At 45.0% G+C, this 14,878-nt stretch overlaps 1 protein-coding gene across 1 annotated transcript in view; it reads left to right on the top strand.

Moving 5' to 3' along the window:
- Positions 1-14,878, top strand: part of CLASP1 (cytoplasmic linker associated protein 1) — a 272,968-nt gene that overhangs the window by 164,285 nt on the left and 93,805 nt on the right. Inside the window, exons 19-21 of the mRNA XM_027082432.1 lie at positions 984-1,151; positions 1,741-1,790; positions 2,385-2,555. Of these exons, the coding sequence (XP_026938233.1) occupies positions 984-1,151; positions 1,741-1,790; positions 2,385-2,555 (389 nt within the window). The remainder of the gene's footprint in view (positions 1-983; positions 1,152-1,740; positions 1,791-2,384; positions 2,556-14,878) is intronic.

Below are 14,878 nucleotides of genomic sequence, written 5' to 3' on the forward strand. Positions count from 1 at the left end.
GCCATCAGGACTGGTTATGCTGCAGTCGTGAGGCTGGGTCTCCACGTGCAGCGCCATCCTGCGGGTGAAGCTGCCATCGTGACCGTAAGTAGCTGAAGCTTGACGCCAAGATGTCCTCCCTCTCGGGCAGCTCAGAGAGAAGAAGAGCTTCCCGTTTTGCCCTGTGGCTGTTTCTCTGCGCTTTCGTAGTCGACCGGCTCTTCTAATTGACACGGGTTAAAGCCAGTCCTTACATCCTGGAACACTGCGGACTTGCTCGGCTGCACGAGCACACCCTGACCTCGCACTTCCTGCTCCGACTGCTTTCTCAGTTAAGCCGTAGTTCCCTGGTTTCAGAGTGTGTGGAGGACTCCTGCTTGACCCTCAAGTGCTCACTGCAATCTCGTGCTGGGAAGTTCCTACCAAAAGAAGGGACATGACAAGCCGTGGCTAAAAAGTAAAAACTAGGAGGAGCGGGTTTGTGAACGGTCTGCGTACGCTGCTCTTCACCCTCATCTTGTATTTGGTGCCTCCACCCCAGTTTTTTCTTGTCCTTTGATCGTAACACAGTACAGGTTTCAAGTAGCTGTGAGCCTCGTCCTGGTTTTCTTTTGTTCTCGTTACCTAAAGCCGTTTTAAGTACTTGGAACCAGGGAGCGTCACATTGCATTGATAAAAGCGTCCATGACCGAGTCCCCCTCGCGTTCTGGGTGTCGTTCTCGTTGGTTCGGCTCCATCTTCCCTGAGGCTCCCAGTCTTGCGAGTCAGGCTCTTTAATTTCCATTTTATCCATTTCATTAATGCGACTGAGAGTCAGACAGCTGGGCCGGAGTCACCAAGGACGGGAGCTGGGAGTGAGGATCCACCAGACCTCCGCGGTTCCCCCGCTTCCTCAGGCCGCAGCTGCCGCTGGTCGCAGGAGCTGGCGGTGGGGGGCGGGGGGGGTCCCTCCCTGACAGCGTCCCGGGTGCATACCCGTTGACAGGAGGCTGCGTGTTTTCCAGGTGTTACTGGGGTTTCCACAGTCACTTCAGCAGAGAAGCGGAGCACCTGTACCACACTCTGGAGCCCTCCTACCAGAGGGCTCTGCAAAGCCACCTGAAGAGCTCGGACAGCGTGGTGTCGCTGCCCCAGTCGGACCGCTCATCCTCCAGCTCGCAGGAGAGTCTCAAGTAAGGGCCCGGCTGTGAAGAATGGGCTGCACGAGCACGCAGACTCTCCCTGTGCTTTTGTCTGTCTGCGTGCCGTTGCCATTCCCCCTTAATTCAGGTGGAGGCTGGTGCTGGGGAAGATGCTGTGGGGATGGTGAGAAACGAGTGGCCTGGTCCCTGGTCCCTGGTCCCTGAGGCAGGTAGTTTGTACTTAAATTTACATGGCAGTCCTGGAACACAGTTTTGGAGTAACACAAGCGAGTTGTTCAGGGTGTCTTCTAAGACAATAGAAGCGTTAACTTGGAGACAGCTCTGGAAAGGGAGGGCTTTCAAACCCTGGGACTGAACGTGCTGCCATCTTCTCTCAGTACCTCTGATCCCTGTTGCTGTTTAAGACTTCCCTCCGTGTGTTTGAAAGATAGTCCAAAATATAATGCTAAAGCTTTTCCGAAATAGGGGGTTCATAAGGTTGTGGTCCAAGGTACCTGTAGAATTCTGGGAAGCCTGAAGCCGTTCTTTATTATCATATTCTCCCGCTGTAGATTGTATTTGTATCAGTGCAGATACAGTGCACCTTTGATAATTGACAGACGTGTCCCTTTATTTCCAGTCGGCCGCTCTCCGCCAAGAGAAGCCCTACTGGCAGTGCCACCTCCAGAGGTAAGGCGGGCGCCGCGGGGGAGGCCCTGAGCCTGGGGCGGGCTGAGCAGCGGCTGGAAGGGTCTGCGGAGGGCCCGCCGTGCCCCGTGCTGCCACCGGGCCGGCAGACCTGTCCTCGCCCACAGAGCTGCTGCGGGGGGCCGCCTCTGTGCTCTGCGCACTTGCCAGGGGAGCGGGGGCCGCTCGGGATGTTCCGAGCAGCAGGCAGCTGACGGCTGTGGGAGGACAGGAGGGGACGTTCCCAAGAGGGGGAGCGTCCAGCTTGGCGTGCGCCTTCCTGCCACCCTGGCCAGACACGATCGAGTTTTCATTACTTCGGTGCTCACGTGAACTGGAAACGTGGTCCATTTCTGTGGGGTTTATGGTCTCTGATGACGGGGGCTTGCGGAGCTGCGGCCACTTGTCACTTCCTGCAGCATCGGCTGAGCTGTGTCCGGCGAGCAGGGGACACTGTCGGCCGGCGCTGTGTGCTCCAGCCTTTGTCAGAGCTTGACTCCTGTTCTCAGGAGAAGCAGGGCACGCGTCAGCGATACAGGTCTAATATTCTCACGTGGCCCTTACCGTCGTTGCTAAGGTTCCCTCCTCCCCCCGCAGCTTCCACAGTCAGCAGCAAATCCGTGTCCACCACGGGGTCCCTGCAGCGCTCTCGAAGCGACATAGACGTGAACGCAGCCGCCAGCGCCAAATCCAAGGTCCCCTCGGCTCCCGGTGCAGCGCCCTTCAGCTCCGCAGCGGCCTTGCCTCCGGGCTCGTACGCCTCCTTAGGTAACCAGCCCTGCGACCCTGCCCCCGAGTCTGCCGTTCGAGATAACCCTTAACCTCTGCTCCAATCCGTCCGTGTAGCAAATTACCAGGAACCGGAGTTGAGGTGGTTGCAGGGCTGACCTTTCAGAGTACGTGCATCTGGGCGCTGACCTGCGCGCTGACCTCTGTGCTGGCCACTGGTTTGCAGCCACCCTTTGGTGGGTGTCCCTGCTTCTGGGGCATCACCCTGGTCGGGGACGCATGCCTCAGCACCCTGTGCCCCTTCCCAGCTGCCCAGACTCCTCCTGTGTGGCCAGGGCTGGGTTTCCTCCCCTCCTGACCTGGGTGGAGAGCCTGAAGTGCGGGGGCGGGGGGGCGCTCCGGAGGAGCAGGAGGGACTCAGCAACCAGCATCGCCTGTTGTACAGAAGGGTGTCTTCCTTCCCTGTGTCACCTTGGGAGGAGTGGGTACCTACTCCGATGAAAGCCCGGAAGAGTAAAAAGATTATTTTCAAAGGAATATCTGACAGAATGCTAGGTCAGTTTTTCAGCAGACGCTGCACATCTACTGGGGGTAAGGCTGATAGTTTGAGTTTGTTTTTGTGAAAGCAGAGTTGTTCAAAGCCAAAGTCTGGAGACCTTGCTGGATCCATTTTATTTTGGATCTTAAGGAAACGAATACAATTCAAGCTTCATGAAACATCGAGACTTATTACTTGTGCGGTTTACAGACTAATTCCAAAGTCAGTCCTACAGCTAATATTCTGAAGCATGGAAGCAGAGCGAGAGAACACCGAGAGGAGGTTACCAGGCCCGACCTTGAGTCGCTCAGTGACCCTGACCAGGCTGTGTTTCCTCTACCCATAAATGAGTTGTAATAATAGCCACCTAATTCAGACACGGGGTAGGGACAGGTGACATTATATAAAAGTCCTTTGTCAACCATTATCCTGTACGGCGAAGGGAACTGCGGTCGTGATAGGAACGTTATTAGTTTAAAAGGTAAGGTGTATGTTGTGGGACATTGTTAAGTCGGTCTTGTTTTCTCTACAGAAATGCCTCGTTGAGATTGGGAAGATGCCCAGTAAGGGCTCTCCTTTCCTCTGGTTTATTTAACTCTTACAAGGTCACGTAGGCGTGTTTAGGATCCCATGTTGGTGTGTGCTTACCAAGAGAGAAGTCAGGTGGGAAGGCTTTCTGTTCATTTTAGTTCCGTCTGATCCACCTTGAGAATCTGTAGTCAGTGTTTGTTCCATTGCTTGAAAACCTGAGTAAAGTTACAGCAGTCCTTGTTTTTCGGTGCACGATTGAGCTATTTTAATACGGACCCTGTGGACTCCGCTTGGCGCTAGTCAAGGCACTTGGGTCTTCTGGTCTGATGACACAGAAATGACCTTTTAGAAGCGCTGATGGTAAATTTTCAGCCCAGTGTTACCTCTTCGAATGACAAGACTGGAGTATTCCCCATTCTCCCAGCATTTCCTGAGAGCTCGACCTCTGCTTTCCTGATGTCCAAGTCAGCAAGAACCAAAAAAATCAGCCCCCAGATATAACATAACCCTTCGGAGGAGCAGTTACAAGTACTACCGAGGTTGACACGTTACGTCTGTGAGGAGTGTAGCGTTAAAGCTCATGATCCTTTTCCAAATTTCTAGAGCCCAGACGCGTGAGGGGAGACACGGAGCCCCTAGGCCCTGACTCAGGTACCGAGCTGGACGGTCTTGCTGCTCGCTGTGTGGCTGGGACAGGCCTTGCTGTAGCCAGCTTCTCGGAGCTGCTCACTGACTGCCTCTGTCCTTGGGGCGTCCTTTAGTTCCCCGCCCCCCCTTATTCTGCTGGTGCTTTGTTCCAAAAAACAGGGGACTCTTCAGAGGATGAGGTTGGGCCACATCAGAAACACAGTCAGTCTGTCAGCTGAGGCGCGACCCTGGGCTGCCCTTTCGTGTTTTGTCTTCTGCAGGCAGAAGCACATTGTCCTAAGCTGATTTCGGTAGAAGGTGCACCACTTACTTGCTTCCGACTCTGCTTTGCTGTTGAACTTGTTTCCCTTTTAATTTTATTTTAAACTGTACTTTTGCTTCTTTAGTAGCCAGTAATAACATTCTGCTTTTTAATTTTTTTGATGCGACTAACTGTTCCCTGTTGTCCCTTCCCTTGTTTTTTAATTTGCTTAAAGATGGCACTGCCACCAAAGCGGAGGGTAAGCAGTTTGTCTCTGTGGCCGAGCTGTGTCTCCCTCTCACTGGTCCTCTGTCCCCACGAGTGTTGCCTGGCGCCCTCGCCCTCCCCGGGGTCCCTGCATGACACGTTGCACGTGCATCCCTCCACTCTTCTTCATCCTGTTTCCACTGGGTTTTGCCTTCCCCCAACCTGAGCTCTCCTCTCCTTTCTTGTGTGGTCGTTGTGCTTGTGAATTTGGGCCCTGAGTGTGCTGTACGTGGCGTCGCTCTGAGCCCACACTGGGAGGGGGGTCACGTGACCTCGTGGGTCCCAGCTGCTGTCACCCCTGAAGCACCACCTCAGCTTCCGTTTCGTCCTCCTCACTTTGTGCTTTTGTGGGCCTCTCAGGATTTGCCTTTCCTCTTTTAAACATAAATTTAAGTGTCCATCGTCAATTCAGGTTCAAGGCTGGTGAAGGTTTTCCGGCAGGTAATTTCTAGACGTGGAAAAAATTGTTTCCTCTCCCCTAAAACTGCTGAATTGTGTGATACCATTTCTGTTTGTCTCACTGACGCATACCCCATTCATTCATATACCTTGGTTCATCCACTCAGCAGCCTCGTCCTCTGTGACACACAGGGATATAGCTGGTGGAAGAAATACACAAACCCACGTCCACTTTGTTTTCTTTTTGTCTCATTCTCAAGAGGCTCTTTCTGATGTTTCATTCTTTTGAATTTTAGATGGAGCTGTTCTCATTGGTACAGGTCTTTGATTAGAACATGCTAGACAAGATCGACCTTGCAAAGTCTCTAGATAGTAAGCACGATGTTTCAAATAATTGAAATTTAGAGTTAACCTCGTCTGCTTAAGGGAATGGCTTAGACCCATGAACCCTCAGGATGATTTAACAATTAGGAACTGCTAGGTAACTCTCCTGTATTATTTAGCCACTCTAAAAGGCCAGCCAGCAGAGTAGACTGGGTTTTATCTCGAGATGTGCACTACTTCCTGAGGGACTCGCAAAGGAAAAATCGGAACGGAACTTTTAAAAAAGAGGAGCATAGTCTCAAGATCAATGTTCTTTTCTGTGTTAAAAAAAAAAAAAAGATCAGTGTTCTTCAAACTCATCCCATCGTAAAGATCACCTGGGTGCTTGCCGCAGGGGCAGAGTCCTAGGCCCTGCCCCCGAAAATGCTGACTAGCTTTGGAAGGAGCAGGGGCTCTGAACATTCACCAGGCCCCGCTGGTGGTTCTTGGGGTCGGATAAGTTTTTGAAATGAAAAGTTTCCAAAATGAAAAATGGACAAAAGGCCCATGTCACGACGAGGGCGTCATTTGTGATAGGAGACTGAGGCTGGGTGTGATTTTCTTCATTTTTTTCGTTGATATGAGTCATTTTATATCTCTCCTTCCCCAAGAAACCATCCTAAGTATTTCCTCAGCCTAGACGGATGCGGAGTGGAGGGCGGAATACAATAATGTATTTCGTCTCATCAGATGAAAAGTGAAGAAGTGATGTGGGAAGTTATACATTTTTTGCAGAATGCCCTGCTTGATTTCGTATACCTATATAGCACAATCAAAATCAGCCTGTGATTCCATGCAGCAGTGGGGTTTTTGAACTTTTTTTTTTTCCTTCTTTCTGTGAGTTTTCTTTTACCTGTCCAGAGCAAGATCAGAAGGTTGCTTACTTAGTTATTGTGCAGGAGGCTGAGGCTGAGAAGTCTCTTTCTGGTTCTCCTTCTTGTAGGAAAGTGGAGGTTGATCTGTGGGCCCTTCATCGTATAGAGTTCAGAATCAGCCAGAAGAGAACCTTATCGGGGCAGCCCCGTGCGCCTTGGCCTCAGTCCCAGGGCCATCCAGGCCATCACAGAACTGGCCGCTCAGAGCCTCCAGCTTTGTGTGATGACAAGACAGAATACAGAGGCCCCGGGAGGCCTGTGAACTGGAGCCCCTCTAGGCCGACATTTCTGTTTGTTTCAGCTCTGAAACTTAGCAGGCCTGCTTAGAAAGCTACACATGCAGCGAGCATCACTTAGCATCTTGTCGTGAGTTTTCTGTCTGAATCAGTGGTTGGAGGCTCTAAATTCAGAATTCAGGCAATACATTTGAAACCTGGCCACTCCCTTATTATCGTAATTGAGAAAAACAAATAGTCTTTGGGAGTTACCTATCTCACATACCAAGTAGCCACTCTGATGCTTATGACTAATCAGATAAATATTTTTTGTGAAGGACTCAAAGCTCAACTTCTGGACGAACTGTTTATTTCCAGGTTATCTTTCAGTGTGTTACTATGTTCAGTGATTTGGGGGATTTGGAAAAGGAAGCACTGATAGTGTCTGTTATGCTGCTCGTGAGAGGGTTTATTATGATTACCCTGGGCCCTTGAGCAACATGGGTTTGAAGCGTGTGGGCCCACTGTAGGCGGATTGTTGTCAGTAAACTTACAGAACTGCACAGTCTGTGCAGGGCAGCTGTGGGACTCGAGCATCTGTGGCCTCAAGCATCCCCGGCCGGCCCTGGAACCAGCCAGTCTCTGCGGGTACCAGGGGTGGCTGCAGATACTCCAGTTGTGTGGAAACGAATGACTCGCATCTTCTCATCTCATGCTTTTTTTTTTTCTTTTAAATTTAGCTGCTGGGTTTAGGAAATGTATTATTCGTGTTTTTTTCCCCCAAATAAATAATTTTAAATGAAGAGTTAAAATACTTCAGTGACCTGTTGGTACCAACAACGTAGTGATGGGTTCAGAGTGTAGGTAATCATATGTTACTAAGTGTAGTCAAAGGCCATGCTTAACTACTGGTGATTTTAATTAAGGTTACACAATAAAAACTATGTAGCCTTGTCTGCTCTTCTGGAAAAGGAACTTAGATTTAGTTCTCTTTTACTGGGAAATAAGACATTTGGTATTGCCGTGTGTCTGTCGAAGAGCTCTGAATTTTAAGAAGTTGGCCTTTTTACACAATGAAAAAATATGTATGTATAAAAGAATAAAAGTTATAAACTTCTTTTACTTTTATCTTTAAAAAACATGAGTGAAGTTATGGAGCGGCAGGCGGTACCTGTAGGTAGCAAAATTTACAGGTGATCAACTTTGCAAATTTTGTTTCTTTCAAAAATGCCACGTGCGACTCGAGAGGTTGGGCTTTTTGTGCCCCAGACAGTGGGTGTAAAAGCAGGTTCCTGGACCCAAACGTCCCAACTGGAGAGTGAGATTTACCTGGAGACCTTTTCATTGTCACGCCTCAAAGTGGAGACAAAGACCCGAGTGGGGAGAGGCTGTCGAATGATGTATAACTGTCTTAGGCTAAACTGGACGTAGGAAAACCGGTTCACAGGTTTAGTTTCCAGTCCTGAGGGCTTTTCTAGAAGAATGGCAGTGTGACTGGCTGTTATTAACGGGCCACGAGATACGGATGTTCTGTCTTTATTCCACAAAAGTCAAGGGCTGCACTGCTCTTACAGGTCTGTTGTCCTCTGGGTCTGCTTTTCTCTGGATGTGTGTGTTTGTTGATGCACCTCTTGTCTCTCCCTCCAGAATTTTTTTTCTGTTGTAGCATTCCCTAATACCCCATTTCCATGTCTTTGACTTAACGCTGACTTTTTTTCCTTTTTCACATCTTCTTTCTGTCCCTGTCAAAACACGGTATGAGTGAATATGTCATTAACAGGTCATAGGGTAGAACTGAAGTATATTTTTACTGTTTGTTGCATTTATTGAGCAGGCTTTCTTTTTCCTAAAGACCACAGAGTATTTTATATCATGTCTTTAAAACATATACAGGCACTTGCAGTAATATTGCCAAATTAATAGGATGACTAAACCAAACCATACCTCTTCCAATAAGGGAAATATACATCTGAGTACAATACAACAGAGGCCCTTTAAACTCCCCAAAACGGATTTTAAGGGTGCTCTGAGGTTACTCATGTTAAGTCCCTAGGTGAGAGTTAAGAGTTGGCACTCAGCCGGCATTGTAAAAGTGCTGTATACCCATGAAAAGGTGGGCTTGCGGAGAAAAACCTTTGAAGACATCAAACTGACATGATCTCTCTCTTGACTTGTTCCCAGGCAAAGGAAAACCAGCCTCCCCTAATTTGTAACTAAACTCTCTTCTCACACAAGTTGTGCTTTCAGTTTTTGTTATCTGTGGTATCTGGGAACCCCCAAACTGATGAATGAGTGGTCTGCGTTTACAGCCTCCGCGGGAAAAACGGTGAATTTCTACAGAGGAGGCCACTGTCAAATCTGGTTTCTCAAGGTCCCCACAGATTAAACTCTGGCAAATACGAGCTCATAGTCCAAAATTACATCCATGGTGAGTGAGAAACAGCCGAGAGAAAGAATACAAACATAACCAATCCTTCAGGACTTGAGGGTCTTTTATGTAATATGAAATTGCTGTATTTAAATGTTTAAAGGAAATAAGAAACTTGTATTTTTAGCAGCATATAGAGTTTAGTAGTCTGAGTGATCCTCCCAGTTGAGAGCAGATCACCCCTCTGGAATAAACGTAGTAAAGCCACTCATCTGCAGACTTAAGCAAAAGCAGAAACCCTAGGAAGTGAGGGCCAGAGCTGGTTTGCATCCTGAGGTTTTGGGCTGAATCCTGGAGACCTGGGGCATTTGCTCAGGACGTGGAGTGACAGGAAGTCACTGCATCCTCACTGGTGAACAAGAGGTTGACTCTACTGAAGAGAAGAGGACAAGAGGGAGTCTGCCCATTTTAATCTTAAGTACTGGGTGGAGCAGGGAACGTCATCTTCCCTGAGAAGTTGCGGCCATAAACTGGGCCTTTGTGCAGCTTTCTGGTCAGAATTCATGCTACCTTTGTGGTCTGAGAAACCCAAGCAGGTAAATCATGTTAAAGTGGCTGTGGATTGCTTGTATCCACAGGACGCTAGAAGAAGCAAACATAGGTCCTCATTGGAAGAACTCACCTTCAACCTAGGTCTTAAAGAATTCCCATAAAGTTCCAAGAAAATAAACCATTTTGTTGTCTTAATATTTAAAGAAATAAAAAGAAAAATTGAGAAAGACAAGCAGGGGAGTAAGGAACTATAAAGAATGACCAAGCAGGCTTTGAAAAAGAACAAATGAATCCTCTAGAAATGAAAATATAATAAGTTATTAAAATTTAAAACTCGATGGGTAAATTGAGCTGCAGAACCAATGAAACTGAAGAGTGAACTCACGAATTCAGGGTAAGAAAACATCGTCCAGAGTTATGTGCAGAAGGGACGGAGTTAGAAAACAGGATGGGGTGTTACGTCCCACGGGAAGTAGTGAAGAAATTCAACCTATCTAATTGAGTTTTAAGGAGAGAGACTGGGGCGGAGACAGTATTTGAAGAGGTCGTGGTTGGGAATCTTCACGATTGTTGAAGGACACCGAACCGCAGATGCAGAAAACCTGGTACATCCCAGCCAAGACAAAAAGAAAATTCACAGTGAAACACATCATAACGAAACTGCAGAACACCAGAAATTAAAAAAATATATATATTACAAATAGCCAGAGGGAAGAAGAGACTACCCACAAAGGAAAGCCAGAGTTTAAATACAACTGGGGACCCTGGAATCAGATCGATGGAGCATGTCAATGTCCATGTCCTGTTTCTGACTTTCTACAATAGTTTTGTAAGATGTTACCATTGAGCGAAACTGGGTAAAGAGCACACAGGATCTCTGTGTATTATATCTTACAGTCAAATCTGAGTCTACAATTATCTCAGAATAAAAAGTTTAAGAAAGGGGTCTAGAAGTTGTGCTTTTAATATTAATAGTTTAATCTGTAAGACTGTTACCTTAGAGATAGCAAAGCATATCTTGAAAAAAATTAAGACAAAAGGAGGAAACAAAGACAAAAGGAAAATGAGAAATCAGGACAAAAAAAGCATGCTTATAAGTGGTAAGAACAAGCTCAAATGAACTGAACTTTGCAGTTAAAATAGAAAGATAATTAGACTTAAACTTTTAAAAAAGACCTAGCAATATGATACTTAAAGAGATTAAGCCTTTAAGGCTACAGATAGAGTAAAAGACAAAGGATGAGAAATTCATAGTAAAAGAAAGTTGTTGAAGGTTTATTAATAACAGACCCAAAAAAGGCAAAAAGAGGACTTCTATGTAATAAAAGAGTCAATAAGTCACTAAGGTGCAATAGACCTCAATTTTTATGGATCTAATAAAAACAGCCTCAAGATATACAAAAAAGTATTTGCAAATTAATATTTATAGTGGGTGGTATATAAAAATACAAATTTTGAATAACTAATACATTAACATAGTTCCAAACTCAGAAAATATAAAGAGGTATGCAGTTTCCCCTCATCTTTGTCTTTCATGTATCTAGTTATCACCTCTTTCCTTCAACCTCAGTATGTTACTGCTTTTAGTTTCATTTTTATCCATAGTTTCTTTGCATAAAAAGTAATATAGGGAATTCCCTGGTGGTCCAGTGGTTAGGACTCCACGCTTTCACTGCCAGGGGCCTGGGTTCAATCGCTGGTCAGGGAACTAAGATTCCACAAGCCGCGTGGCGCAGCAGGAAGAAAACAAACAAAAAAAAGAAAGAATATGAAAATCATACTTTTCCCTTTTTTAAAACATAAAAGGTAGCATATTTACATACACTATTCTGCATCTTCATTATTTTCACTTAATTATAGCTTAAGATTCTTCCATGTTAGGTTGCAGAACCTCTTCACTCATTAATACTGCTGTACATTCCCCTGTGTGGATTAACTTGAACCAACCAAACCCATATTGATAGACATTTGGATTGTTTTCAGAGTTTTGCTGTTACAAACAGTGCTGCCATGAATTACCTTTTATGTGCATCATTCTGCATGGACACAAGAATATTGGGAGGCTAAATTACCCAAAGTGGAATTGTTGGATTAAAAAGTGCACGCATTTGTGATTGTGATAGACATTGCCAAATAACCCTCTATAGGGGCTGTATTAATTTTAACTCCCACAAAGAATGAATGAGAGTGCCGGTTTGCCTACATGCCAGAAGGTTAGCAAATTTTTAAGATTTTTGCCAATCTTGTCGGTGATAAATAGCATTCTTAATGTCGTTTTAATATTTTTTTCTTACTGGGGGGCTGCACACTGTTTCATACATTTAGGGGCCATTTCTATTTCACTTAAATATCTATTCCTAGCCTTTGACCATTCTTTATTGGGATGTGACAGTGGTGTGTTGAAGCCGGCTTGAACCAGTTCATCAGATTCCAGTTGTTAGATTTTCAGGAATTTCATAAGCTGGTTTACATTATATCAATGGCCTCAAAGAGGCCACGGTGGGAATATTTACACCAGGGAATTGCAAAGCACCACAAGTCAGCAGAACACTCTCCCAACCACCCCACCCCCCACAGTTCCCCTCTAATTGCTAAACATTTACCAGCACACTTGCTGTTGAACTTATTATTGATACCTAGGAATCTCTTATGTGATAAGGAAATTAGCACCTTATGACATGAGTTGCAAATAATTTTCCCCCATTTGTCATTTTCTCGAATTTGCTCATAGTTTTCTTCCTGCCATCCTGAGATTTAAAAAAAAAAAATTAGTCAAATTTATCAATCTTTTCTAATGGCTTTTAATTTTGTTATAGTGAGAATGGACTTTCCACTACAAGTTACAGTGGAATTCTCCCATGTTTTCTTTCAGAACTTTTTTTTTTTGGCCGCACTATGCAGCATGTTGGATCTTAGTTCCCCAACCGGGGATTGAACCCGTCCTCCCTTGCAGTGGAAGGGCGGAGTCCTAACCTCTGGACCGCCAGGGAAGTTCCCTAAAACTCTGATGGTTTCATGTTTGACATTTTAATCTTAGGTCCATTTGCTGCTTTTCTTGGTGTAAAGTGTGAAGTATGGCTCCAACTTATTTTTCCAAAGCCGAACATTAACAAATGAGATCCTATAATCCATTTTTTCAAAAGCAACATGTTATGTTGAACTACATATTAATCCTTGTGGAATGAAGCAAAAGCAGTGCTTAGAGGGAAGTTCCTAGCCCTAAGTTTATATTAGAGGAGAGACTGAATTAGTCTGTTTCCAGTGTGTTAGTGAAAGAACCAAATAAACCCAAAGAAAAGGAGGGAGGAAGTAGCAAAGATATGAGTAAAAGTTAATGAAGTAGGAATTAAACGTTCGTTTTAGAGGATTAAGAAATACAAAATGTGATTCGTTGAAAATACTAATAAAATAGGCAAACTTTTGGAAAGATCAGTTTGAGAATTGGCAGTGATAAAGCAGGTGTAAGTGTGGATCAGTAGAGCTTTAAAGGGTAGTAGAAAACTATGACAATTTTATGTTAACAATTTTAAAGCAAATTGGACGAACTTCTAGGGAAAAAAACCTGTTTCTTCAAGAAGAAGAAAAAACCCAAGTAGTTTTAAGACTACTCATTAAATAATTTGAATCAGTACCTAAAACTCCATCCCCCCACCAAAAGCTAATTACTTATTTAAAATAGAAAAGATGTCCAAAATCCCTACCATGCTCAGACGGCTATACATGCAAGTTGTGAAGCATGGGACAGTTCCCGTCTTACATAAACTCAGAGACCAGGAAGAGAGAAAGCTTCCCTCCCTGGTTTCATGTAGCTGTTGTGACCTTGGTACCAGAATCAGATGAGGTACAATACAGACATTCTGTGTATGTGACTGCGTGAGTCATGACAGCGGAGGTTTGATACTTTCAAACCTTATAGATGCAGCTCAGTACGTTTAGGAGAATAATCCTCTTTATCTCAGAAGATGGAAGCAAAGCATTAAAACATTCCAGAAACATTTTTGATAAATTCTTAGCAATTAGGAATGAGTTTTCTTCACTTGTTGAAGTATAGTTTGTGAAATTCCAGAATTATTTTTTTACATGTGGCTCAAGATAGCAAAGCCCACCTCGTGCTGCTCTTGAGCATTGTGCTGTGTGTCCAAGACAGCAGATGAAGTGATCAAGGGTAGGGTTTGAAGGGAGAAAACTGAAGTCTTATTTGCAGGTGGTTTTCTGTTTAGAGAACACCACATAATCTACATGTAAATTGGTAGGATTAATAAAAGTTTAGCAAGGTCCCTAGAGTTAAGTCGGGGCTTCCCTGGCGGCGCAGTGGTTGAGAGTCTGCCTGCTGATGCAGGGGACACGGGTTCGTGCCCCGGTCCGGGGGGATCCCACGTGCCGCGGAGCGGCTGGGTCCGTGGGCCATGGCCACTGAGCCTGCGCGTCCGGAGCCTGTGCGGGAGAGGCCACAGCAGTGAGAGACCTGCGTACCACAAAAACAAACAAACAAACAAACAAACAAAAATATATATATATATATATAAACAGTCATATTCTTATTTGTCAGCAAGTTAGACAATATAATTTAATCAACTGTATTGTGTATAATAAAAATAAGGCACCTTTGAATAAGTCTATAAAAACTGAATAAAACTTTTAGAAGAATTATAGTCTTTATTGAAAGACACTGAAGAAGGTGAAAAAGAGAAAATGCTAATGAATGGAAAGACCAATATCATAGGGCTGCCCCCCCCCCGCCCCCAGCTTAACCCCAAATTCCACATTGCCAGTCAGAATTTCAACACGTCTTTTTATTACATCTTCACGTGCGCATATGCAAGAGAGCAGAGGGCTTTAGGGAAAAGTGGCTTGATTTGCCCTACCAATTAGGAAGGTAGTTTTGAAAAGCTACTCGCAACAGTGTATGTTGCACAGGATGGACACATGGACTAATGGGGCACACACCACAGTGGAGAAAATGGACCCTTGCATGTATACAAGTACTTGTAAGTGACAAAGATGGCTTTGTAGGTTAGTCAAGAAAGGGGTTAAGTAAATTTGTCTGGACCTTTGTTAGTCACACAGAAAAAGTAAAATGGGTCTCTCCTTTACGTCCTACAAAAAATCACTTCCGTAACTGAGCTCACAGATAAAATGTTGAGCCAAACAGTAAGTTTTGGAAAAATATATACCCTATGATACGATTAAAAACATTAAAAAAATATATAAAATAATGCCATCTATTTCTTGGTTATGCAACTATGTATATTAAAAACATAAAGAAATGCTAGGGAATGATGACCAGCGGGGGGTTGGGGGGAGGTGGAGGACACAGGGACATAGCAAAGAAGATTTTTTTATTTTCTTAGCTGAGAGGGTTTGG

Source organism: Aethalodelphis obliquidens, unplaced genomic scaffold, assembly GCF_003676395.1.
Source record: "Aethalodelphis obliquidens isolate GAN/ISIS:26980383/991018 unplaced genomic scaffold, ASM367639v1 scaffold47, whole genome shotgun sequence".
Taxonomy (NCBI): domain Eukaryota; kingdom Metazoa; phylum Chordata; class Mammalia; order Artiodactyla; family Delphinidae; genus Aethalodelphis; species Aethalodelphis obliquidens.